Here is a 24876-nt window from a genome sequence, read left to right on the forward strand (position 1 = left end):
GCCTGCACACAGCGCAAAATCTACCCGTGCCTGGTTTACGGACCATGGTATTTCTGTTCTAAATTGGCCCGCCAACTCCCCTGACCTTAGCCCCATAGAAAATCTGTGGGGTATTGTGAAAAGGAAGATGCAGAATGCCAGACCCAAAAACGCAGAAGAGTTGAAGGCCACTATCAGAGCAACCTGGGCTCTCATAACACCTGAGCAGTGCCAGAAACTCATCGACTCCATGCCACGCCGCATTAACGCAGTAATTGAGGCAAAAGGAGCTCCAACCAAGTATTGAGTATTGTACATGCTCATATTTTTCATTTTCATACTTTTCAGTTGGCCAACATTTCTAAAAATCCCTTTTTTGTATTAGCCTTAAGTAATATTCTAATTTTGTGACACACGGAATTTTGGATTTTCATTTGTTGCCACTTCAAATCATCAAAATGAAATGAAATAAACATTTGAATGCATCAGTCTGTGTGCAATGAATAAATATAATGTACAAGTTACACCTTTTGAATGCAATTACTGAAATAAATCAAGTTTTTCAAAATATTCTAATTTACTGGCTTTTACCTGTATGTCCGATGCTTGTTTGTCCATGCGTGTCCTGTGGTTGGCCAGTCCAGGCCAGGGACTACCCTGCCTCTTTGCCTGAAGTCAGCTGGGATAGGCTCCGGCGTCAGTACGGAAAACCGAAGCATAGATGATCAACTACATTGTGTTTAAAATCTTTTGAAAATACACATAAGAAATCATGTAAAAAGTACTCTTTATTTTTAAATTGCACATTCACATCTGGGTGTTATGGGAGGATTTGTTTGTATGTCCCAACCTAAGTGATAAACATCATCATCGACCCGTGGGTCATTGAACTTTGCGCAGAAAGTGTGTGTACTTTTTTCGTGTGTCTGTTAGTAAAAGTGCACTTGTGCAGTAAGCTTTTGGAAGGAATACATCCGTACCATCTAAAGTCCAACATGGATTTTTGTGAGCGTGGCTCATTTTTTTCATGGCCTTGTTGAGAGGGAAGGCCAGTTCTATGGCTCCTTTGCCATCATTGACACTTTATGTACCATGTGTTTATTTGGAATTTGAAATCAAAGATAATAAATCTATGTGAAAATTGTTTTAGACTCGACTCTGTGTGTAGGGCCTCGCGAGCCGTTGGGGGGGCCATTTTTCTGAGGTGGGACCAAGTCATTGTTTTGCAAGTCACAAGTAAGTCTCAAGTCTTTGCCCTCAAGTCCGAGTCAAGTCCCGAGTCAAGACAGGCAAGCCCCGAGTCAAGTCCAAAGTCAAGACTGGAAAGTCTCAAGTCAAGTCCTAAGTCCTGCATTTTGAGTTTCGAGTCCTTTCAAGTCCTTTTAACCACAGACTAATATATTAACACAGATTGTGTATGCTTTTCAAACGCTGTATTTATTTATTAAAACAAGTGCATTTTAAATTGCAGGAAAGAAAATTGTGCTGACATTGCACTTTATAATAGCACTATTAACCAGTCATTTTAAACATTAACTCATTCCTTTACAGAACAAACACATTGAAAAATAAAGTGCAAATGTACTTATTTGTACAAAAGTGTTAACATTGAAAAAACATGACATATACGTGAACATAACAAAAAAGTTGTACTTTTTATATGGCAGGGCCCTATGCTGCATTGCATTTGCAAAAGACCAAATTAGCCAAGAGTCTGTCAGTCATTTGTGCATTTGGCGTAGTATTTATTTTACCTTTATTTTACTATTTTTGTCTTTTTTTAGGTGGCTAAAATACGCAGTGCTGCTGACCGCCGTCTAACGTTACGTGTGATATATTGACTAACGTAACCCTGCTTAAAAAAAATCACTGAACAAAAAGTATGAATAAGGTAGTGAACTGCAACAGATTCCCGTGTTTGCAATAACGTTATAACGTTAGCAGTGAGTTTACAGCCTCACTGATTTAACTACACAGCAAATAAAAGTCACGTTACTTAGCCAATAAACGTTATGTTACATTCAAAACTTACCGTTCTTTGTGCAACTTCAAATGCCGGACGAAGTTGGAAGTTGTTGCCTCTCCATCAGTCATTTTCGAACCGCATGTGTTGCATACTGCAAACCGTTTTGTGTTGACCACCTCGTAATTTTTATACCCAAACAAAATTATTTTAGGTATCATTTTTTGTTCACTGGCGTGTGGTTTGGACATGTCTTCTTCGTTGGTTGTCCTGCAATTTGATTGGATGAATGCTGTGTGATGAAAACAAAGTAGATCTAATTTGATTGGCTGTTGTACTGAGAGCACACCAGCTGACACACGCAACGCTGATAGACAAGTACACAATGAAAAATACGGAGCGCTCCCGAATAACTTTTTCATCTTTGGGTTTTGGGGAAAGTAGCAAGTCATGTCAAGTCATGTCAATTCAAAAGGCTCAAGTCCAAGTGAAGTCACAAGTCATTGATGTTAAAGTCTAAGTCGAGTTGCAAGTCTTTTTACATGTTGTCAAGTCGAGTCTAAAGTCATCAAATTCATGACTCGAGTCTAACTCGAGTCCAAGTCATGTGACTCGAGTCCACACCTCTGCCATTTTTGCATGAAGAAGCACATGTAAAATGTCAAATAATTACAGGGCTTATTCGTAGCCCCTTCCTGCTCAGTCATTGATAGGAATATAATGGCAAATTTCTCCTTTACACACTGTGATAGTGCTAGGCTTGTTAGCAGAAGTACAGGGTTTGAATCCCAGCCGGTGTCAGGAAAATATATACATTAGAATTAGGGATATCCGATATTCCGATATTGACCAAACCCTTAATTACCGATACCGATATCAACTGATACTGATATATACAGTCGTGGAATTAACACATTATTATGCCTAATTTGGACAACCAGGTATGGTGAAGATAAGGTCCTTTAAAACAAAAAATAAGATACATAAATTAAAAACATTTTCTTGAATAAAAAAGAAAGTAAAACAATATAAAAACGGTTACATAGAAATTAGTATTGAATGAAAATGAGTAAAATTAACTGTTAAAGGTTAGTACTATTAGTGGAGCAGCAGCACGCACAATCATGTGTGCTTACGGACTGTATCCCTTGCAGACTGTATTGATATATATTGATATATAATGTAGGAACCAGAATATTAATAACAGAAAGAAACAACCCTTTTGTGTGAATGAGTGTAAATGGGGGAGGGAGGTTTTTTGGGTTGGTGCACTAATTTTTTATGTTGATTTAATAAAAAAATAAAATAAACAATACCGATAATTAAAAAACCGATACCGATAATTTACGATATTACATTTTAAAGCATTTACCGGCCAATAATATCGGCAGGCCGATATTATCGGACATCTCTAATTAGAATGTCCAAACCTTTTCCAGTGAGGGCCACATAAATAAAAATTGGAGGATTCGGGGGCCACTTTGATATATTACGTCCATTGAAGACACTAAAACCAATACAATATAAGTCAATAAATATAAGCCAAACTATCTGAACATAATATCCGTATCTTATCTTTGTATAATCAGTACCAAAGCACATTCTGCACAATTTTGCTCTAAATTAAGCATTTTCGAAGCATAAAAATAGCTAAAGTAACTACAAACGATCAATAATACAATAGTATTGACCACTAGAATAGACCAAAAACAATCTGAATGCATTGTTCAGTATCGTGGCTACTGATTGGCTAACCGTCAGGCAGCATTTCTAACAATAGAATGCTAACTTTTTTAGCCAATTTTGCAGCTTAACACCTCAGACTCATTTAACTTGGTACTTGACACTGTTAGCATACTAACATTAGCATTGTAAAATATTTTTTGCCAACTTTGCAGCCAAACACTTTACAGTCATATAACTAGGTACTTGACATACGCTAACTGTTAGTATGCTAACTTTTTTAGCTAATTGTACATGCATACACTTCATAGATATATGACTTTGTATTTGACACATTCTATAACTGTTAGCATGCTACCATTTGCATTTAAATTCAGCTAAATGAACTAAAAACTATCAATAATACAATGATATTGGCCACTAGAATAGAGAATGCGCTGTTCAGTATTGTGGCTACTGATTGGCTATGGCTCAGGCAGCATTTCTAACAATAGCATGCTAACTTTTTTAGCCAATTTTGCAGCCGAACACCTTAGACTCATTTAACTTGGAACTTCACACATGATAACTGCTAGCATGCTAACATTAGAATTGTAATTTTTTTTTGCCAATTTTGCAGCCAAACACCTTTGAGTCATATAACTTGGTAGTTGACATACGCTAACTGTTAGTACGCTAACTTTTTTAGCTAATTGTACATGCATACACTTCATAGATATATGACTTTGTACTTCAATCAATCAATCAATCAATGTTTATTTATATAGCCCTAAATCACAAGTGTCTCAAAGGGCTGCACAAGCCACAACGACATCCTCGGTATAGCCCACATAAGGGCAAGGAAAAACTCACCCCAGTGGGACGTCGATGTGAATGACTATGAGAAACCTTGGAGAGGACCGCATATGTGGGTAACCCCCCCCCTCTAGGGAGACCGAATGCAATGGATGTCGAGTGGGTCTAACATAATATTGTGAGAGTCCAGTCCATAGTGGATCCAGCATAACAGTAAGAGTCCAGTCCACAGTGGGGTCAGCAGGAAACCATCCCGAGCGGAGACGGGTCAGCAGCGCAGAGATGTTCCCAACCGATATACAGGCGAGCGGTCCACCCCGGGTCCCGACCCCGGACAGCCAGCACCCCATCCATGGCCACCGGATCTGTGTGTTTTCCCCTCCACAAGGGATAGGGGGGAGCAGATGAGAAAAGAAAAGAAACGGCAGATCAACTGGTCTAAAAAAGGGGGGCTATTCAAAGGCTAGAGTATACAAATGAGTTTTGAGATGGGACTTAAATGTTTCTACTGAGGTAGCATCTCTAACTGTTACCGGGAGGGCATTCCATAGTGCTGGAGCCCGAATAGAAAACGCTCTACAGCCCGCAGACTTTTTTTGGGCTCTGGGAATCACTAATAAGCCGGAGTTCTTTGAACGCAGATTTCTTGCCGGGACATATGGTACAATACAATCGGTAAGATAGGCTGGAGCTAGACCGTGTAGTATTTTATACGTAAGTAGTAAAACCTTAAAGTCGCATCTTAAGTGCACAGGAAGCCAGTGCAGGTGAGCCAGTATAGGCGTAATATGATCAAACTTTCTTGTTCTTGTCAAAAGTCTAGCAGCCGCATTTTGTACCAACTGTAATCTTTTAATGCTAGACATAGGGAGACCCGAAAATAATACGTTACAGTAATCGAGACGAGACGTAACGAACGCATGAATAATGATCTCAGCGTCGCTAGTGGACAAAATGGAACGAATTTTAGCGATATTACGGAGATGAAAGAAGGCCGTTTTAGTAACACTCTTAATGTGTGACTCAAAGGAGAGAGTTGGGTCGAAGATAATACCCAGATTCTTTACTGAGTCGCTTTGTGTAATTGTTTGGTTGTCAAATGTTAAGGTGGTATTATCAAATAAATGTCGGTGTTTAGCAGGACCGATAATCAGCATTTCCGTTTTCTTAGTGTTGAGTTGCAAGAAGTTAGCGGACATCCATTGTTTAATTTCATTAAGACACGCCTCCAGCTGACTACAATCCGGCGTGTTGGTCAGCTTTAGGGGCATGTAGAGTTGGGTGTCATCAGCATAACAATGAAAGCTAACACCGTATTTGCGTATGATGTCGCCTAGCGGCAGCATGTAAATACTAAAGAGTGCAGGGCCAAGAACCGAACCTTGGGGGACTCCGCACGTTACCTTAACATAGTCCGAGGTCACATTGTTATGGGAGACGCACTGCATCCTGTCAGTAAGATAAGAGTTAAACCACGACAAGGCTAAGTCTGACATACCAATACGTGTTTTGATACGCTCTAATAAAATATTATGATCGACGGTATCGAAAGCAGCGCTAAGATCAAGAAGCAGCAACATAGATGACGCATCAGAATCCATCGTTAGCAGTAGATCATTAGTCATTTTTGCGAGGGCTGTCTCCGTAGTGATTTGCCCTGAAACCGGATTGAAAAGGTTCACAGAGATTGTTAGACACCAAGTGTTCATTTAGCTGCTGAGCGACAATTTTTTCGAGGATTTTCGAGATAAACGGAAGGTGGGACACCGGCCGGTAGTTTACCATGAGGTCAGGATCGAGGTTAGGTCTTTTGAGCAAAGGATGAATAACCGCTTTTTTGAATGCTAGTGGAACAGTGCCAGAGGAAAGTGATAAGTTTATAATATTTAGCACTGATGGACCTAATAATACAAAAAGCTCCTTAATAAGTTTCCCAGGAAATGGGTCAAGTAAACATGTTGTTTGTTTTGTCCCATTGACACATCTTAACAATTCCTCTAATGTTATTTCATCAAAGAGAGAGAAACTATTTTGGAGGGCGGTATCCTTCGTAGATACAGTCGTATCTGTGTTAATAGAACCCAGTTGTAGCTGCGATGCATTGTCTTTACTTGACACATTCTATAACTGATAGCATGCTACCATTTGCATTTAAATTCAGCTTGCGCATTTCAGTTTTCACATGCACATTCTCCGGAGAATTGCACATTTAATTTTTTTGTGTGTTATGTTCTAATCCGGAATGGTTTGATTTTGTCTTTAGTCATCAATCTTTAGATTTTGTCGCGGGACAACCCTGATATAAATCTATGTTTTAAATGAGTTATTTTGTTCTAAAACATTATTATAAACAATTTCTTACCCATGACTTTGTTTTAGTACAAAACATGCATGAAATTAAATTAAAGGTTGATTAAAAAAGTATAAAAATTGTTTTACATAAAGTGTAAAACATTTTTGTTTTGTTATTTTAATTTATTATGCGCCCCCCAACCAACTGTTGACACACTCACATACTTTTATTTACTTGGTCTTTAGCGTTCACACTGAGAAGCATGGCAAAATGCACTGATAGTACACAAATGTGTACTACAAAATGGTGAGTGTGCTATGATTGGCACTTTAGACTTACCACCAGTAACAGGCAATCTTGGCGAAAAGGAAGGGGCTAACTTAAAATAATTGCGGCTTTGAAATTGGCGCAAAGTCAAGGACAGAAGAAGAAGCGGATAAATATTGTGATTGTTATTTTAGGTCAGTGCATAACCAAAGTAAAGGATTTGCAACAGCACACCACTATAAAAATGAGCGTACTCAGGAACTAAGTGCACATTACGCACAATATATGTATTGTAGTGTCATGAGTATTTGATTTATGACACAGCCTGAGAGAAGATGACAACGAAACAGGTAAATATTGAGCTCATCATTTCCAGTGAGTGCGCAATGACTTTAAATGACTTCTGTCAATATGTAAACTGTGACGCATTTGTACTTTTGTTCCTGACTGTTGTTGCACACTTACAGGGAATGACCATCACAAAACATCAATATTTATACACTTTCTCTTCTTCTCTCCTTCTTATTAGTGCATTTCAACCACTGGAGTTAGTCTCCTATCTGTCGCGTAGTCAAGATGGCGATGATGGAAGGCGGTAAGTGTCCATCACTGCACTCTCGACATTTGAGCAATGTCTCGGTATACTGACAGTTGACTACATGTTGCTGTAATTCTTGGTATGAATGCTTTTCCATCCATCCATTTTCTACCGCTTGTTTGTCCTCAAAATGCTAAGAATAGCATTTATTTCGAAAGTATTCGATTTAAGACACAACCATACGTTCTTTTAGAGGTTGTTGAGTAGTAGTAATTCACAAACATTTAAATTACATTGACCTTTTAATTAAAGCCCACAAAGCATTTCTGCCCACATTATAACAAGCATGTACATCAGTGTTGTGGGGTCAGGCAGGCAGAGCAAATAATAACAGAACCAATAATATTTGTTCATTGAACAATGTTATTCAGGTATTTTCTGTATAATTCTGATTGTTTTGATCATTTTCAAATCAAAAGCAGGGCAGATACCTAAAATGATGCTGATCTTATCCTTCATAAACTGGCTTGAATTGTCCGTGCCCGTTTTGGTTTGTCATCATGTTACCAACAGAATGTTTACAGAAACATTTTACACAAAAACTTCTTACGGCCCGTTTTATGTTTTAAATGCAAGTATGACATTGTTCTTGAAAATCAGACTATAAACTGCAAATAAATATCACACAAAGGTGTACCTGACTTGTCGCTGCCCTTTTTTCTACAAAGACCAAAATAAAATAAGGACTTTTACAACAAAGTAATAAAGGGCTTTTTCTGGTGGATAGTTGCATGGACTTAATATTCAAATAAAGTTAAGAACCCTATTGTTTTTCAGTTTATCCATCCATCCATCCATCCATCTTCTTCCGCTTATACGAGGTCGGGTCGCGGGGGCAGCAGCCTAAGCAGGGAAGCCCAGACTTCCCTCTCCCCAGCCACTTCGTCCAGCTCCTCCCGGGGGATCCCGAGGCGTTCCCAGGCCAGCCGGGAGACATAGTCTTCCCAACGTGTCCTGGGTCTTACCCGTGGCCTCCTACCGGTCGGACGTGCCCGAAACACCTCCCGAGGGAGGCGTTCGGGTGGCATCCTGACCAGATGCCCGAACCACCTCATCTGGCTCCTCTCGATGTGGAGGAGCAGCGGCTTTACTTTGAGCTCCCCCCGAATGACAGAGCTTCTCACCCTATCTCTAAGGGAGAGCCCCGCCACCCGGCGGAGGAAACTCATTTCGGCCGCTTGTACCCTTGATCTTGTCCTTTCGGTCATGACCCAAACCTCATGACCATAGGTGAGGATGGGAACGTAGATCGACCGGTAAATCGAGAGCTTTGCCTTCTGGCTCAGCTCCTTCTTCACCACAACGGATCGATACAGCGTCCGCATTACTGAAGACGCCGCACCGATCCGCCTGTCGATCTCACGATCCACTCTTCCCTCACTCGTGAACAAGACTCCGAGGTACTTGAACTCCTCCACTTGGGGCAAGATCTCCTCCCCAACCCGGAGATGGCACTCCACCCTTTTCCGGGCGAGAACCATGGACTCGGATTTGGAGGTGCTGATTCCCATCCCAGTCGCTTCACACTCGGCTGCGAACCAATCCAGTGAGAGCTGAAGATCTTGGCCAGATGAAGCCATCAGGACCACATCATCTGCAAAAAGCAGAGACCTAATCCTGCAGCCACCAAACCAGATACCCTCAACGCCCTGACTGCGCCTAGAAATTCTGTCCATAAAAGTTATGAACAGAATCGGTGACAAAGGGCAGCCCTGGCGGAGTCCAACCCTCACTGGAAACGGGTCCGACTTACTGCCGGCAATGCAGACCAAGCTCTGACACTGATTATACAGGGAGCGAACCGCCACAATAAGACAGTCCGTTACCCCATACTCTCTGAGCACTCCCCACAGGACTTCCCGGGGTACACGGTCGAATGCCTTCTCCAAGTCCACAAAGCACATGTAGACTGGTTGAGCAAACTCCCATGCACCCTCAAGGACCCTACCGAGAGTATAGAGCTGGTCCACAGTTCCACGACCAGGACGAAAACCACACTGTTCCTCCTGAATCCGAGGTTCGACTATCCGGCGTAGCCTCCTCTCCAGTACACCTGAATAGACCTTACCGGGAAGGCTGAGGAGTGTGATCCCACGATAGTTGGAACACACCCTCCGGTTCCCCTTCTTAAAGAGAGGAACCACCACCCCGGTCTGCCAATCCAGAGGTATCGCCCCCGATGTCCACGTGATGCTGCAGAGTCTTGTCAACCAAGACAGCCCCACAACATCCAGAGCCTTAAGGAACTCCGGGCGGATCTCATCCACCCCCGGGGCCTTGCCACCGAGGAGCTTTTTAACTACCTCGGCAACCTCAGCCCCAGAAATAGGAGAGCCCACCACAGATTCCCCAGGCCCTGCTTCCTCATAGGAAGACGTGCTGGTAGGATTGAGGAGGTCTTCGAAGTATTCCCTCCACCGATCCACAACATCCGCAGTCGAGGTCAGCAGAACACCATCCTCACCATACACGGTGTTGACATTGCACTGCTTCCCCTTCCTGAGGCGGAGGATGGTGGTCCAGAATCGCTTCGAAGCCGTCCGGAAGTCGTTTTCCATGGCTTCCCCGAACTCCTCCCATGTCCGAGTTTTTGCCTCCGCGACCGCTGAAGCCGCACATCGCTTGGCCTGTCGGTACCTGTCTGCTGCCTCCGGAGTCCTATGAGCCAAAAGAGCCCGATAGGACTCCTTCTTCAGCTTGACGGCATCCCTCACCGCCGGTGTCCAGTTTAATAAAAAAATAATTGTATTAACAAGTACTCGTCCCTCGCCACATCACGCTCCAAAGTTTGCAGCTTTACAACATCGTCTTTTTTAAAAGCATATTTTAGATATTCTTGGCTTATGTTAGGCATTTATATTTATATATATATATATATATATATATATATATATCATATATACATAAAAATAAATATATATAAATTATAATATCTATATATATATATATATATATATATATATATATATATATATATATAAATGAATATATATATATATATATATGTGTGTGTATATACTGTATATACAGTATATATATATATATATATATATATATATATATATTAAGGCTGCAACAACTAATCGATTAAATCGATTATAAAAATATTTGGCGATTAATTTAGTCATCGATTCGTTGGATCTATGCTATAAGCATGTGCAGAGGCAATTTTTTTTAATAAACCTTTATTTATAAACTGCAACATGTACAAACAGCTGAGAAACAATCAAAATAAGTATAGTGCCAGTATGCTGTTTTTTTCCAATAAAATACTGGAAAGGATAGAAATGTAGTTTGTCTATTTTATCCGATTAATCGAAGTAATAATCTACAGATTAATCGATTATCAAGTCAATCGTTAGTTGCAGCCCTAATATATACATATATATTCATTTATATGTATATATATATATATATATATACTGTACATATATATATATATATACTGTACATATATATATATATATATATATATACTGTGTATATTAGAGATGCGCGGTTTGCGGGCACAACCGCGGAGTCCGCGGATTATCCGCGTATCGGGCGGATGAAATTTTAAAAAATTAGATTTTATCAGCGGGTCGGGTCGGGCGATTGAAATAAAAAAAAATTAGATTTTAAATAGATTCAGGCGGGTGGCAGTTAAACCAATTGGTAAATATATATACATAGTTAAATGTTGTTACCCACATACGAAAAACGAGCAGGCACCTGCTGCATATGCCACAACAGAAGAAAAAAAAAAGAAAGAGATGGACACTTTTACGGAGCGGAGAAGGCCCCCGACGCCTCGCCGGGGTCCGGGACCGAGGCCCCTTCCCCCGAGAGGGCCCCACCGGGAGCCGTAGCTGAGGCGATCCGCGAGAAGGGCCCGACGCACGTCCAGGGTCACCACCGCGCCCACCGCACCGACACCCCGCCTCGTCCGCCTTCGCCGCGGCCGGCGTCACGCGCAGCAGGTAAGCAGCTTACCTGCCCGCCACCCCCGTGGCCGGGGGCTCGTAACAGGGGTCACTCCGCGCGCTCCGCCCGCGCAGCTTACCTGCCCGCCACCCCTGTTGCCGGGGGCGCGTAACACTCCGCGCGCAGTGCGCTCACGAAAGGGGTGGGGCTCACCCTGGTTGATATAGACAGCAGCTAGGACGGTGGCCATGGAAGTTGGAACCCACTAAGGAGTGTGTAACAACCCACCTGCCGAATCAACTAGCCCTGAAAATGGATGGCGCTGGAGCGTCGGGCCCATATACCCGGCCGTCGCCGGCAGTGAGACGCGCTTGGAGGTGCGCTCAGCGCGGCTCCCATATGATTGCGCACTGGTGTGCGTCTGGGTCGTGACAGCGTGGCACGCGAATGTCTGTGCTGCGTTGGATCAGTCTCCTTTCTTTAACAGGCAAAAGCTTTATAACCTCACTAATGCCTTGCATCGTCTATATTAGATATATAACAACGGGCGGGTGCGGGCGGATGGCGGGCGGATGCAGTTCTGATCAAATGTTAGATCGGGTGGATTGCGGATGGTTGACGACTTTCTGATGCGGTTGCGGATGAAATAATTGCCTATCCGCGCATCTCTAGTGTATATATATATAAATAAATGTATGTATATATTTAAATAAAAAGACTCAGTGATTGTTTAAAATGTTTTTTTTTTTTTGAGTGGATAAATATTGGCCTCTGGATTACTGGATCTAGTGGATGAAGTGCGGTAGGAACGGTCGTGAGTTAAGTGGCGTTCACTTCAAACTGACACTAGCTATTGTTAGCGTGTGTGCCTTTGGGGATTAGGAGGAATAATAGTGTGTTCCAAACTTGTGTGTGGTGTTGCTTCCTTATTTGTGATTATTCCAAGCTGATTTTTTATGCATAGCAGTGGCACCTGAAGTGAATATGACAGTGTGTAATAATGACGGTCAGCTGGATAAAAAAAAATATATATATATATCGATAGCAGTGGTCTTCTTGGACCAGCCCAATTAGGAACCGGTACCAAGAAATACCGGTATACGGTATACATCACTAAACTGACATGATTAAGACTTATGAGCAAAAAATTTAATATAAAATATATTTGTTGATGATTAGAGGACGCAGAGTTTCCTCAAGCGTCTAGTAGAATTCCAGCAATATAACATCAGAAGAAGAGGATGCAAAAAAGAATACTAGTGGCTTACCTTTCTTTTTCTCTTGAAAAGAAAACTTGTACAACATACAATATGCAGAATGACAGTCTTTCTACAATCCTGTGAGAAAATACCATGATTCTGGATGAAGACACAACCCAAGCCCTTAATATGAGAGTATCCAGTCCAGTCTTCTCTCGTTGAAATCAGCAGGCTGATGCAGGCCATGTGAAAATGTGGCTGGAACTCAAAAGTTTGCCATCAAAAAAGGAGCCTAAAATACTTCTGTCTATTTTAGGCGGCATTTGTATCTGTTGACATCGTTGTTAGACCTAGGGCTATGAAATACATGTTTTAGAGTACTAGAGAGGCCCTTTAAAAGGTGCTGTTTCTAACTTGCTCAAAGTTACATTTTTCAAACCCAAAAATATAACACCAGCAGCTAGTTTATGTTACCATTATTGGTTTAACAAAATGTATATTATAAAATAGGTCTATATTTTGTCACAATTAAAGGTTTAACTTCCTAAAACACTTCTGCACAGGAGAGATCTTCGCGTGTGAAAGGGTTAAAAATTGGATGCAATGGCTGCCATGCAAAGTTCATACAGGTGAGCAAGACCACAAATCACTTCCAACATTGCACTTGCACTGTTGCATTGTTTTGTTTTTTCTTGAAGATTAGGACTAGGAAGAGGCGGTGTCACAATGATCGAACACGGGCGCCCTCTAAGCATCTAACTAATCGTCACATACAGCAACTTTGACAACCTAACATATTTAACGTACGCACATACAAAAAAAGCATTTCTCCAATGTCCAGTATAAAAATAATTTTATTGTTTTTAAAAAGCTACACTTTGAGACTTGTTTTCAAAAGGTGTGTCGTCAAAACAACCCACAGGATGTCACTAAAATGTGTGGACACAAAGAAAATGTGGAGTTATTGCATCAATTTCTTGTGAATCTTTGAAAAACACATCAAACTTTACATCACAAATATTGGAAATCTTATAAAATATGGTTCCAATTCTTTGTTTTGTTGTTTAAAATATGCATTTTTGCCAATAGAACAACATTCGGAAATACCTTCCAGTCTTTCTCGTACGTTCATTTAGTTGTAGCGACGCACCACAAATAGATTTGGCGCCACCTATGAGCATTTTATAATCTGTGAATGCAGCTTTACGTTACAGCCCTTTACAGTCGATGACATCATAACTGCTTCTTAACACACTCCTTCACACGCACTTGGTCTGCCAGAGAATAAGAAGACATAGCCGAAGGGACATATTTAGCGAGTATTTAGACGCCACAGCGATTGTTTTTTTAAGAGCTAAAATGCTTATTTTGAAAGTAAGTGCACACAAAAAGGATTGCAATTTGTTGGCATCTGTACGTCCAATCAAGTATTGAAGTTTAATGTCATACTGTACAGCCTCTCACTGCTGAGTCTAAGTGTTACACAATCTCACACACAAACTGCAGGATTTACAACTCTTTTTTATAGATAACAGAGCATGCCAAGTCACAGCATTCTGGTACGTCTCAACAAATGACAGCAAGACAATAAAAAACATTAGCATGTATTCATACTGTACACATTCATAGAGCAGGAGGGCCACAAAGTGACGACGGTCGAATGGCTGCGTTCATACGGCGAGGCTCAGTGCTTTGATCACTTGCACTTGGCCAATCAAAAATTCAGCCTCTTCCTACGTTGCGCTATTTTGTCACAATAACATGTTTACTGTCAACTTTTTGTTTAAAAAAATAAAGCGAGCTGCCGTGTGAACGAGCCCCGGCACTGCCGTCACTGGTTTCCACCTGGAAGATTTCTGTCTTAAAAGTCCATTTAAAACAAAACATTTACATAAAGGGTAAATGTCTTGAGTACAAAAAAAGGCACTGCCATTTGTTATTCTAAATATGACTTTTTCAGCCTTCTGCACGCAGCTTTATAATATAAATTACTTTTTTCCCCCATTTTCCCCAATTTTCTGCACTTTTTTGTAGGTATTTTCCTTTATATTAAACAACAATATTTTTTATTTTACTCCTATACGCAAGCCTGCAGTCAATACAGGACATCGGCTCTTTGAATAAAAGAAAACTGCATGAAGTAAAAGAACACAGTAAAGCTGTAAATGTGTTACTGAATTAGCTGATAAACTAAACAAAATGGAAAAAACAATCTAAGACAGATCTAACAATACAAAACAGCAGATACAGTGAGGAAGATGATTATTTGATCCACTACTAGGGTTTTTTTTTGTTTACTATTCTGTACTTCATGGGCATGTCATTGTTTGAGGGTGTCAGAATTCTTACTGGCAAAATACAAATGAACTTACTGTAAATTCTGGACTATAAGACTTTATTGCTACGCTTTGAACCCTGCAGCTTATAAAATGGTGTGGCTAATTTATGGCCATGTTTTGAATTCAGCAGATAGTTTTAAACAGACACTGAAAAGCTGTGTTATTGTTTGTGCTATGGCTTCATCTTTTGGACGAGTTTGCTCACTGCAGGTGCTGCGGGTTGAATGTCTACAATATTATTTTCTGTTTAGTGCTTTCAACTGGAAGTACAAGTGCCGTCCAATAGCGTTTATACTTGTATTGATTATTCATTCATCACTCCAAGCAACGTTTGTTAGTTTTACAATATAACTAAAACTACTCCTCTTTACTAAACTGTGCCATGTGTGATGTCTGTAGGAGTGTTTTCATGCTTGTTGGTACGTGCTATCGTAATGTAATCAAGCTAGCCACGATAGTGTTAGCTAATATGCTAACATGTTTACTTGTGTCTGTGTTAGTCTGTTAAACTGTTAGGAGAGATAGCTTCTGCAGCTCGTGGGTCCATGACAATGACTTCTGTTTTGTTTGATCAGCCATTTAGAAACAAGTATGTAACTAAACATTTACAAAAATCTTCCTGTCTAAATAACTAATTTCACAACATATATATCTGCAGCTTATAGTCTGGTGAGGCTAATATATATGGAAAAATATTTTATTTTCCTAAAATTTAGTGGGTGCGGCTTATATATATCGGTGCGCTATAGTCCGGAAAATACGGTATAACCTTTATTACGTAATATATTTTTCTTGACAGTTTGTTACAGTACAATAAACCTACCATAAACGTGGTAGGTAACTTTGAACAGCAGAGGATCAAATTCTTATTTGCCCTACTGTATATGTCTGGAGTTTAAAAAGTACACATATACTGTTGGAACAAAATGTTGCATAAAAACGAAGCAAATCTGGTGAGACTCCTGCGGATTAAAAAAAAAGTTTAGTAATGGCCTTAAAACCGGAAGTTGATATCACTAAGCAGAATAAACGTCTATCTCGGCAGCGTAGACTTCAATAAAGGAGAAGAAAACTGTACTTAACACATCATTGTTATAGAAGGCGCAGTCTCTCTTATGCATAAGACACCCGGTCGTTTGGTACACACCTCTTTGTCCAGGCAGCTCAGCACAATGTCTAACTCAACAATAATGATGCTTTTCTACTGGCAAACAAACACACAAGCTAACCTTATCCCCAATGCAAGCAACTTTGTTTTTAACAGACAGTAATCATTTCAGTTAAGATGAAGGAGTACAAACATGTCATATAATAATCACAACTAGTGATGGGTCAAACCATACGGAAGCATCGATGCCTTGTGAAACACAAGGAGTGATACTGTGTCCCTCCATGCCGCCAAGTTTGTGTCACTTTAAAAAAAAAACGGCTGGTGTGTCATTTGACTGTGAATGGCCAAACTGTTTGAGGAAATGCTTCTTTCAGTAGCTTTTACCAAAGGAAGTCAGAAGAGTGGTGTGTCGCGCCTGACATCGGTTTTCGTCGCCATCATTGATCTAAATGGAACTAAGAAAAAAGAAACAAATTCTAAAATGTGAGATCATTTTGATCCTGTAGTTAATAACTTCATTTTTTTCTTTTCAGTTTGCTATTGGCTCACTGACCAGAGTTGCACGTTTTATATTCCTTTTTGTGCAGCTATCCATAAAAAAAACCTAAACATTTATATTTTCTAACTATTAATTGTATATGCAGGTACAATGTGGTGACGTTTTTTTTTTTATTCCAGCAGATAGTGGATTACTATTATGACACACGAACACAGTATCTGTGCAGCGTCAATACAGGTAATGAGTGTGCCACATGCTCACTGAGGCATCTTTACCCATCAGTAATCATTGTAAAAATGATTACCATCCTATCAATATAAGCACAACGTGCTTCAAATTTGTACATTGTAGGAGTAAAAACTTCTTGATCGCTGTCAATAGAGTGGGGTTTTGTAAAATGCACGACTCAGCACAGCAGCACACACGGACATTGGGAATGCCATAACTTCAATTTCTCTCCCCTCTTAAACCATGTAATAAATCTAAATCAAAGTCAACACAATCACAACAGGAGTGTTACTGATGTACATTAAACATCACTAAGCTGCTAAACAGAACAGGAACAAAAATAAAAATCTGACATTTTATTGCCACTATTTTCAGATTCATCCCTACAGTTAAGAATGGTACTGTGAATACATGTTATGGAACAGAATATTTCGCTGAAAACGTAGGGGGGTAAAAATGTTGCATTATGGAAAGGATTTTGGAGTTTCCAATGTGTTCTGCAAAGCTGTCAGTGTTTTGTTGTGAGAGTAGCCTCAACTGTCATAATTACTACCGCCCTGACTCGTGTGACTGAACTTGTATATATTTATTGGATGTATGTGTAGTGGACCGCTTCCTGCATATAGCTTCACATGAGAAATTATACTGAATGATTATAGAGCAAAAAAAACATCCATCGAAGTACAAATAAACGGCAAAAACAACGGTTAATATTTGAGATGTTTGTATGGTCACCAGCCATAACTTGTTAATACATATGGTACTTTAAATAATAACAATAATACACCTAAACTGAGTAAAAGCATGACCTCTGTGGCATCATGAAGAATAACACAGAATAAATAAGAGTATATTCTATAAGAACTGAAACATATGGCAAGGGACATTGGGATCCTCATGCTGCATCCTGCACACACACACGCACACACACACACATACATACACACACATACACACACATAATGTAGCGCTAAGTAAGCCCGAACTGGGGTCATAGGTCACACTCATGTCATGGAGATGACGAACTGAAGAGTTCTCAATGCAGCAAAAAGAAGAATATGTAATCTCAATGTGCAGCATCAACATGACTCTTTAACAAAGTAGCGTGTGGACAAAAACATTGTACACAGGCTGTGTCTCAAATGGAAAACAAATGATATCTCCATTACCATACGCTCCACTTTTTATAGGATTCATTTTGATGAAATTTGGCCTCGGATTTTCATAAACTGTCTCGGTCATCATGCAGCCAAACATTGCGTTTAACAAACTAGTCTATTCCCTCGCGTATCACTCTGAACAATATAGTGCCAAAAAAACGATGGTACGACTGCAAAATAAGACACCATGGGGCCCACAAAAGATGCGAGTAAAACATTTTGATAAGGAAGTTAAGAAACACTATTGAATTAAAAAAATTTTTTTGTAGTGATATACAAAGATACCTTTCTCTTTCCCCGCCTCTCATGGCTGACTTCACAAACAAGTACTCAAACGTAAAAGTATTGTTAAATTTAATTGATCTATTTCATTCATCATTTATATTTTTTTGACATTGTTTTCTGCACGTAAAACTATGATTATTCTTTATAAAATGTGTTTGGCATTAACACTTTTTGGGTGCTTGTAAACAGATTTAATTGGATTTGCATTATTTCTTCGAGAAATTGTTTCATTATTCATACGATTCGATTCTGCTAATGAAAACTGAGGAACCGCAGCCTTCTGTCTGTACACTTCAATAAGTATACTGTGTACACTCTTAGCAAATCTGTCTAAAATTGATTATCGGAAATAGCGATCACAATATTTACCCACTTCTTCTGTTCACTACTTTCCTTTTCTATGCCTATGTTCACACTACAGGGTATGAGGCCTAATTTTGGATTTCTTGTTAAATCCCATCTTTTTATATACTGTATTTTTCGGACTATAAGTCGCAGTTTTTTTCATAGTTTGGCCGGGGGTGGGACTTTTACTCGGTAGCGACTTATGTGTGAAATTATTAACACATTACCGTAAAATATCAAATAATATTATTGATCTCATTCACGTAAGAGACTAGACGTATAAGATTTCATGGGATTTAGCGATTAGGAGTGACAGATTGTATAGCATGTTCTATATGTTATAGTTATTTCAATGACTCTTACCATAATATGTTACGTTAACATACCAGATACGTTCTCAGTTGGTTATTTATGCAATTCTGGTAGATCTCACTCTTGGTACATTTGTTGCAACTTCCCGGATTGTGTGCAATTTAAGTCAATATTTTCTCAACTGAATTATTTTGGGTAGGAGGTTAAGAAGGAAGTGAACAATTATTTTGTCTCCTGCAGTTTGTGGGTCATCAGAAGTGGTGAAACATTGAGGTGAGTTTTAAAACATCTTTCTTTTTGCCTGCTTTGTGCTCATTCATTTAATGTTTCTTTTATGGTGAAGAATTACGACATTTGTTGCTTTTTGATGATGTATGGGTCAGATGAACGCGACCCGATCATTCAGACTGTAGTTGCACTGGACACATATATGATTTATATCCAGCAGAATTGTAATTTTTCACATGACATGAAAACAAAATCAGGTACATGTCACATTTGGGCCTAAGAGCTGCTCGTCAGTCGCCATTATTTCCAGTTAGTTACTTCCCTTCTGCTACGTATTGAGTGTGCTAAATACATCATTGTGCGCCAGGAAGTGACAACGTATTGCTGTCAAAAAGACAAAGTGTAGGCACGGAAGTGCACCAATTGAGACACAGCTCTGTTTTCCATCACTGAACCTGACAGTGTGGCCTCACATGGACTTACTGGCATGTCAGCATTTTCTGCATGTTTAGTCCCCTTAAGGGAAATCCCACAATGCACTTCTGACGGCACATCTTAAACGCACGTGCGTATTCGTCTTCAAGTCCATTCATGTCAGCAATTCAAATTCAAATGTGAACCTATTTTGTAATATAAACCCATTACATGGAAAGTTAGATATGTCAAGCCTTTATTTGTTATAATTTTGATGATCCCAGTTGACGATTTATGAAAACCCCAAATTTTCTGAGATTTTCAATTCAAGGTTTTCATAAACTGTAAGTCATAATTATCAATATTATATCAAAAGGCTTGAATTATATTGAGTTGCATGTTATGAGTTATTAGTTTCACCTTGTAAATCTAATTGCTAGAATAAACTAACCTTTGCACGATATTCAAATTGTTTGACTTTCACCCATATTTCACAGCATATGAAAGATTACCACCCTAAAGAGCACTTTGGTTGTAGTTATTTAGCAGATCAAAACTAAAGAGGCTCCAACATCCAAAAACCGGTTTGGTCCTTAAACTGTATATTCAGCACAGTTGATGGACACCAATAAGGAATGGAACATCTCTGCTGGAAGACTTGAATGAAGATCCCCACTGGGTGTGTTTCTAATAACCGCTGACTAGCTAATCAGCATATTAATAACTTTGTACTATGTTACCGTGTCACATTATCATGTCAAGTGCAGGTTAGGAAGAAAGTACAATTGCAAATAAACTAAAGAAGCTAAATAATGGCAATGCTATCAAATCACACTATAGAAAATTAATAGTCTGCATTCCGGACACAATAAACGGGGGGATACATTATTAACGACAAAGTCAAATAAAGTGTCAGCCTATGTTGAGAGGTGGTTAGGTACGAGCTTCATTCACACTGAACCACCAACAATTGATGGCCTCTTTAGTGTGGTCAGGTGACTTGTGTGCCAGCATTAGTGCCAGTAGGGGGCAGTGTCTCCAGTCAGACAATCTCTGGGTCTTAACCCTTCATGGACTGACTAGTTTAAAGGCTCTGTGTCAATTCAAGCATTTCCATACTTCTATTTAGCATTGACTGCGTAGGAATTGAGACACAGCCCGTCTCGGATGTCTGCTCGTTTTCCTGTAAGAAAGTTATGATTTGCAGCTTAAATCGCCCCTGTTTTACAAGTCCACCCCCAAATCAATCCCAGTATGTGAACATGCATACAATAAATCCCATTGGTAATTCAGCTGTATGTATGAAAGACTAATGCTCTCAATTCAGAGTTCATACAATACACGCTAAAGATAAACTATACGTAACTGACCGGTCACTTCCTCTTCCACTCACAGAACAAACTAACACGATTCCACGTGACGTCCTCTCCCTCCGTCATTTTAAGGACATCAAAAGGTCCCGCCTCTGATGTTTTTGCTCCTTCAAACATCCGCTTCCTTTTCCAGGATTCCTACTCTTGGTCCATTCCCTTCTACCTTCTTCTCCTTTTTTTCCCTTGCTTCTCACCATCCTCTTCTCCCTCTTCATTGGCGTGGATAAATATAATAAAGGATAATAAGCATGTCAGTTGTAAACTAGCGCGATGGCTACTCGATGGGACGTAAAGCTGGTAGACGGCCGAGGCTTTACAGAATTTGTCATTCCTACCTTTTGTTTCTGTACCCTTTTGAAAGTAGCATCATTGTGTAAACAAAGTAACCGAAACAAACCTAGTTAAATGTATGGAGACCAGAATAGTGGCAGGGACTGGCCCTGATCCACAGCCCAGCATCTCCACTGATCTGTCTGTTGTAGTGCTTCTGATCTCCTGAGAGGGCGCTGTTTACACACACACACGCCGTTCAGACCTGCTCTCTCTTTCTCTCTGTTGCTTGCCAGGTGCATTCGCAGGTGACAAGTTGTCGGTCACAGCAGTCGGTGTGTTTTCCAACCCCGTCAATGCAGCCGATGTGATGGCAAATGTTTCTTGGTTGAGCTCTACCTTTGGCTACAGGAAGAGGGCGCTGCAGGGCAGGTGACCTCGGAGTGACTTGTTGTGAGAGGGCCTTGTGAAGCTACGTACACGGTTCAGGCCGTCGTTTCATATTGTTGAAGTTCGATCAGCACCATCTTAGGATGAAGAGCACACAAGAAGACAACTTAGTAACACGCTGAAACATGAGTACATCCATTTCAAGCTTTACCATTTTTCTCAAGGATGGATTTACCAAACTTTCATTTACTTGTGGTGGTCTGCCACAATTACTTCTAAACTGCCACAGAAGGATTTCTGTCATTCATTTTTTTATTTAGGATTTGGAGCCTTCTTCTACCACTCTCTCACAATCACATTGTTATAATTTGTGCGATTGGCTTGTCGTTACAAATCCATCCATTAGGAAGCAGCAGAGGTGTGGACTCGAGTCACATGACTTGGACTCGAGTCAGACTCGAGTCATGAATTTGATGACTTTAGACTCGACTTGACAAAATGTAAAAAGACTTGCAACTCGACTTCGACTTTAACATCAATGACTTGTGACTTCACTTGGACTTGAGCCTTTTGAATTGACATGACTTGACATGACTTGCTACTTTCCCCAAAACCCAAAGATGAAAAAGTTATTCGGGAGTGCTCCGTATTTTTCATTGTGTACTTGTCTATCAGCGTTGCGTGTGTCAGCTGGTGTGCTCTCAGTACAACAGCCAATCAAATTAGATCTACTTTGTTTTCATCACACAGCATTCATCCAATCAAATTGCAGGACAACCAACGAAGAAGACATGTCCAAACCACACGCCAGTGAACAAAAAATGATACCTAAAATAATTTTGTTTGGGTATAAAAATTACGAGGTGGTCAACACAAAACGGTTTGCAGTATGCAACACATGCGGTTCGAAAATTACTGATGGAGAGGCAACAACTTCCAACTTCGTCCGGCATTTGAAGTTGCACAAAGAACGGTAAGTTTTGAATGTAAGATAACGTTTATTGGCTAAGTAACGTGACTTTTATTTGCTGTGTAGTTAAATCAGTGAGGCTGTAAACTCACTGCTAACGTTATAACGTTATTGCAAACACGGGAATCTGTTGCAGTTCACTACCTTATTCATACTTTTTGTTCAGTGATTTTTTTCAAGCAGGGTTACGTTAGTCAATATATCACACGTAACGTTAGACGGCGGTCAGCAGCACCGCGTATTTTAGCCACCTAAAAAAAGACAAAAATAGTAAAATAAAGGTCAGTTAAAATGTATACTATATTATGAATATGTGTACCGTTTTAGCTAGCTTTCTGACATACTGTTGGTTGTTTACCTCAGTGGTCCCCAACCACCGGGCCGCGGCCCGGTACTGGTCCGTGGATCGATTGGTATCGGGCCGCACAAGATTTTTTTTTTTTTTTTTTTTTTTTTTTTAATTAAATCAACATAAAAAACACAAGATACACTTACAAGTAGTGCACCAACCCAAAACAACTCTCTCCCCCCTTTTGTTCTGGGCATTGAACATGAAGACTCTTCCTTCACTGTTCCGAGTGGCCATGAGAGTCTTGGCAGTGCCTGCCTCCAGTGCTCCAGTGTAGCGATTTTTCAGCCATGGTGGCATCATACTACGCCCCCATCGTGCACAAATGACTGACAGACTCTTGGCTAATTTGGTCTTTTGCAAATGCAATGCAGCATAGGGCCCTGACATATAAAAAGTACAACTTTTTTGTTATGTTCACGTATATGTCATGTTTTTTCAATGTTAACACTTTTGTACAAATAAGTACATTTGCACTTTATTTTTCAATGTGTTTGTTCTGTAAAGGAATGAGTTAATGTTTAAAATGACTGGTTAATAGTGCTATTATAAAGTGCAATGTCAGCACAATTTTCTTTCCTGCAATTTAAAATGCACTTGTTTTAATAAATAAATACAGCGTTTGAAAAGCATACACAATCTGTGTTAATATATTAGTCTGTGGTTAAAAGGACTTGAAAGGACTCGAAACTCAAAATGCAGGACTTAGGACTTGACTTGAGACTTTCCAGTCTTGACTTTGGACTTGACTCGGGGCTTGCCTGTCTTGACTCGGGACTTGACTCGGACTTGAGGGCAAAGACTTGAGACTTACTTGTGACTTGCAAAACAATGACTTGGTCCCACCTCTGGGAAGCAGCGTAACTCAACATAACTAGAGGCTGAAGATGTGACGTTCGTGAACGAGTGGAGTCTTTTGAAAGGCTCTTTTAAGTGACCGGTGAGAACTGATTCGCAGTTGAGAGCCGTGGTTTTTTATATGCACATTGCCCACTTTGTCTTTTATGTGTGCGCCACCTGACTGGAATGGAGACACAGCAACTGAAAAAATGCTAAATAAGCTAAAGTCAAGAAAACGCAGCAGCAATTAAGTTGTTTGAATTTAACTTTTCTGGTTCATTGTTCTGAGGTGGATTTGTAGAGTAGTTCCAATATACACACAACAGGTGGCAAGCAGTAGAAAATGCATGGATGGAGGTGGCGTAGTACAATTCTTATTAATGTTCCATTACATAATGATATCTTCTTGATTTATTATTTGTAAGCTGTAATTGTCTGTATTGTTAAAATGCTTTAGCTTGGAATATTGTTACAGTTTAGTTGTGTTACATGGAAACATATCTGTAGCATGCAAAGTTTTTATTGGGCCTCAACTGGGGATGCTCAACAACTCACATCTGAATAGTGGTTCTTATTTATTATCATTATTAATTGTTTCATAATTCCTGAGAATCTTTTTAAGTAAAGAAAAAATGTATACACACACACACACACACACACACACACATAAATACATACATATATCTATATACACATGTACATATACACACATCCCTGTATATACATATACACATATATACTTATGCACAAATATATATACACACACACATAAATACATACATATATATACACACACACATAAATATATATATATATACACATGTACATATACACAGAGGTGGGTAGTAACGCGCTACATTTACTCCGTTACATCTACTTGAGTAACTTTTGGGATAAATTGTACTTCTAAGAGTAGTTTTAATGCAACATACTTTTACTTTTACTTAAGTATATTTATAGAGAAGGAACGCTACTTTTACTCCGCTACTTTTATCTACATTCAGCTCGCTACTCGCTACTAATTTTTATCGATCTGTTAATGCACGCTTTGTCTGTTTTGGTCTGTCAGACAGACCTTCAAAG

The 24876-nt window shown here is 39.8% G+C and overlaps 1 protein-coding gene and 1 long non-coding RNA gene across 3 annotated transcripts in view; one reads left to right on the forward strand and one right to left on the reverse strand.

Annotated features, from left to right (window-relative positions):
- LOC133616050 (uncharacterized) overlaps positions 1-24876 on the forward strand; it is a 77032-nt gene that overhangs the window by 2759 nt on the left and 49397 nt on the right. The window contains exons 2-4 of one of the 2 annotated variants that reach the window (XR_012050849.1): positions 7510-7575; positions 13244-13309; positions 19200-19232. This is a non-coding gene — a long non-coding RNA (uncharacterized lncRNA). The remainder of the gene's footprint in view (positions 1-7509; positions 7576-13243; positions 13310-19199; positions 19233-24876) is intronic. The other variant, XR_012050848.1, reaches the window with a different exon arrangement.
- The window catches only part of samd4a (sterile alpha motif domain containing 4A), a 196060-nt gene continuing 192087 nt past the window's right edge, over positions 20904-24876 (reverse strand). The window contains exon 13 of the mRNA XM_061975059.1: positions 20904-21771. Within this exon, the coding sequence (XP_061831043.1) occupies positions 21743-21771 (29 nt within the window). The 3' untranslated portion in view covers positions 20904-21742. The remainder of the gene's footprint in view (positions 21772-24876) is intronic.

Source organism: Nerophis lumbriciformis, linkage group LG15 (assembly GCF_033978685.3).
Source record: "Nerophis lumbriciformis linkage group LG15, RoL_Nlum_v2.1, whole genome shotgun sequence".
In the NCBI taxonomy this organism is placed as follows: Eukaryota; Metazoa; Chordata; class Actinopteri; order Syngnathiformes; family Syngnathidae; genus Nerophis; species Nerophis lumbriciformis.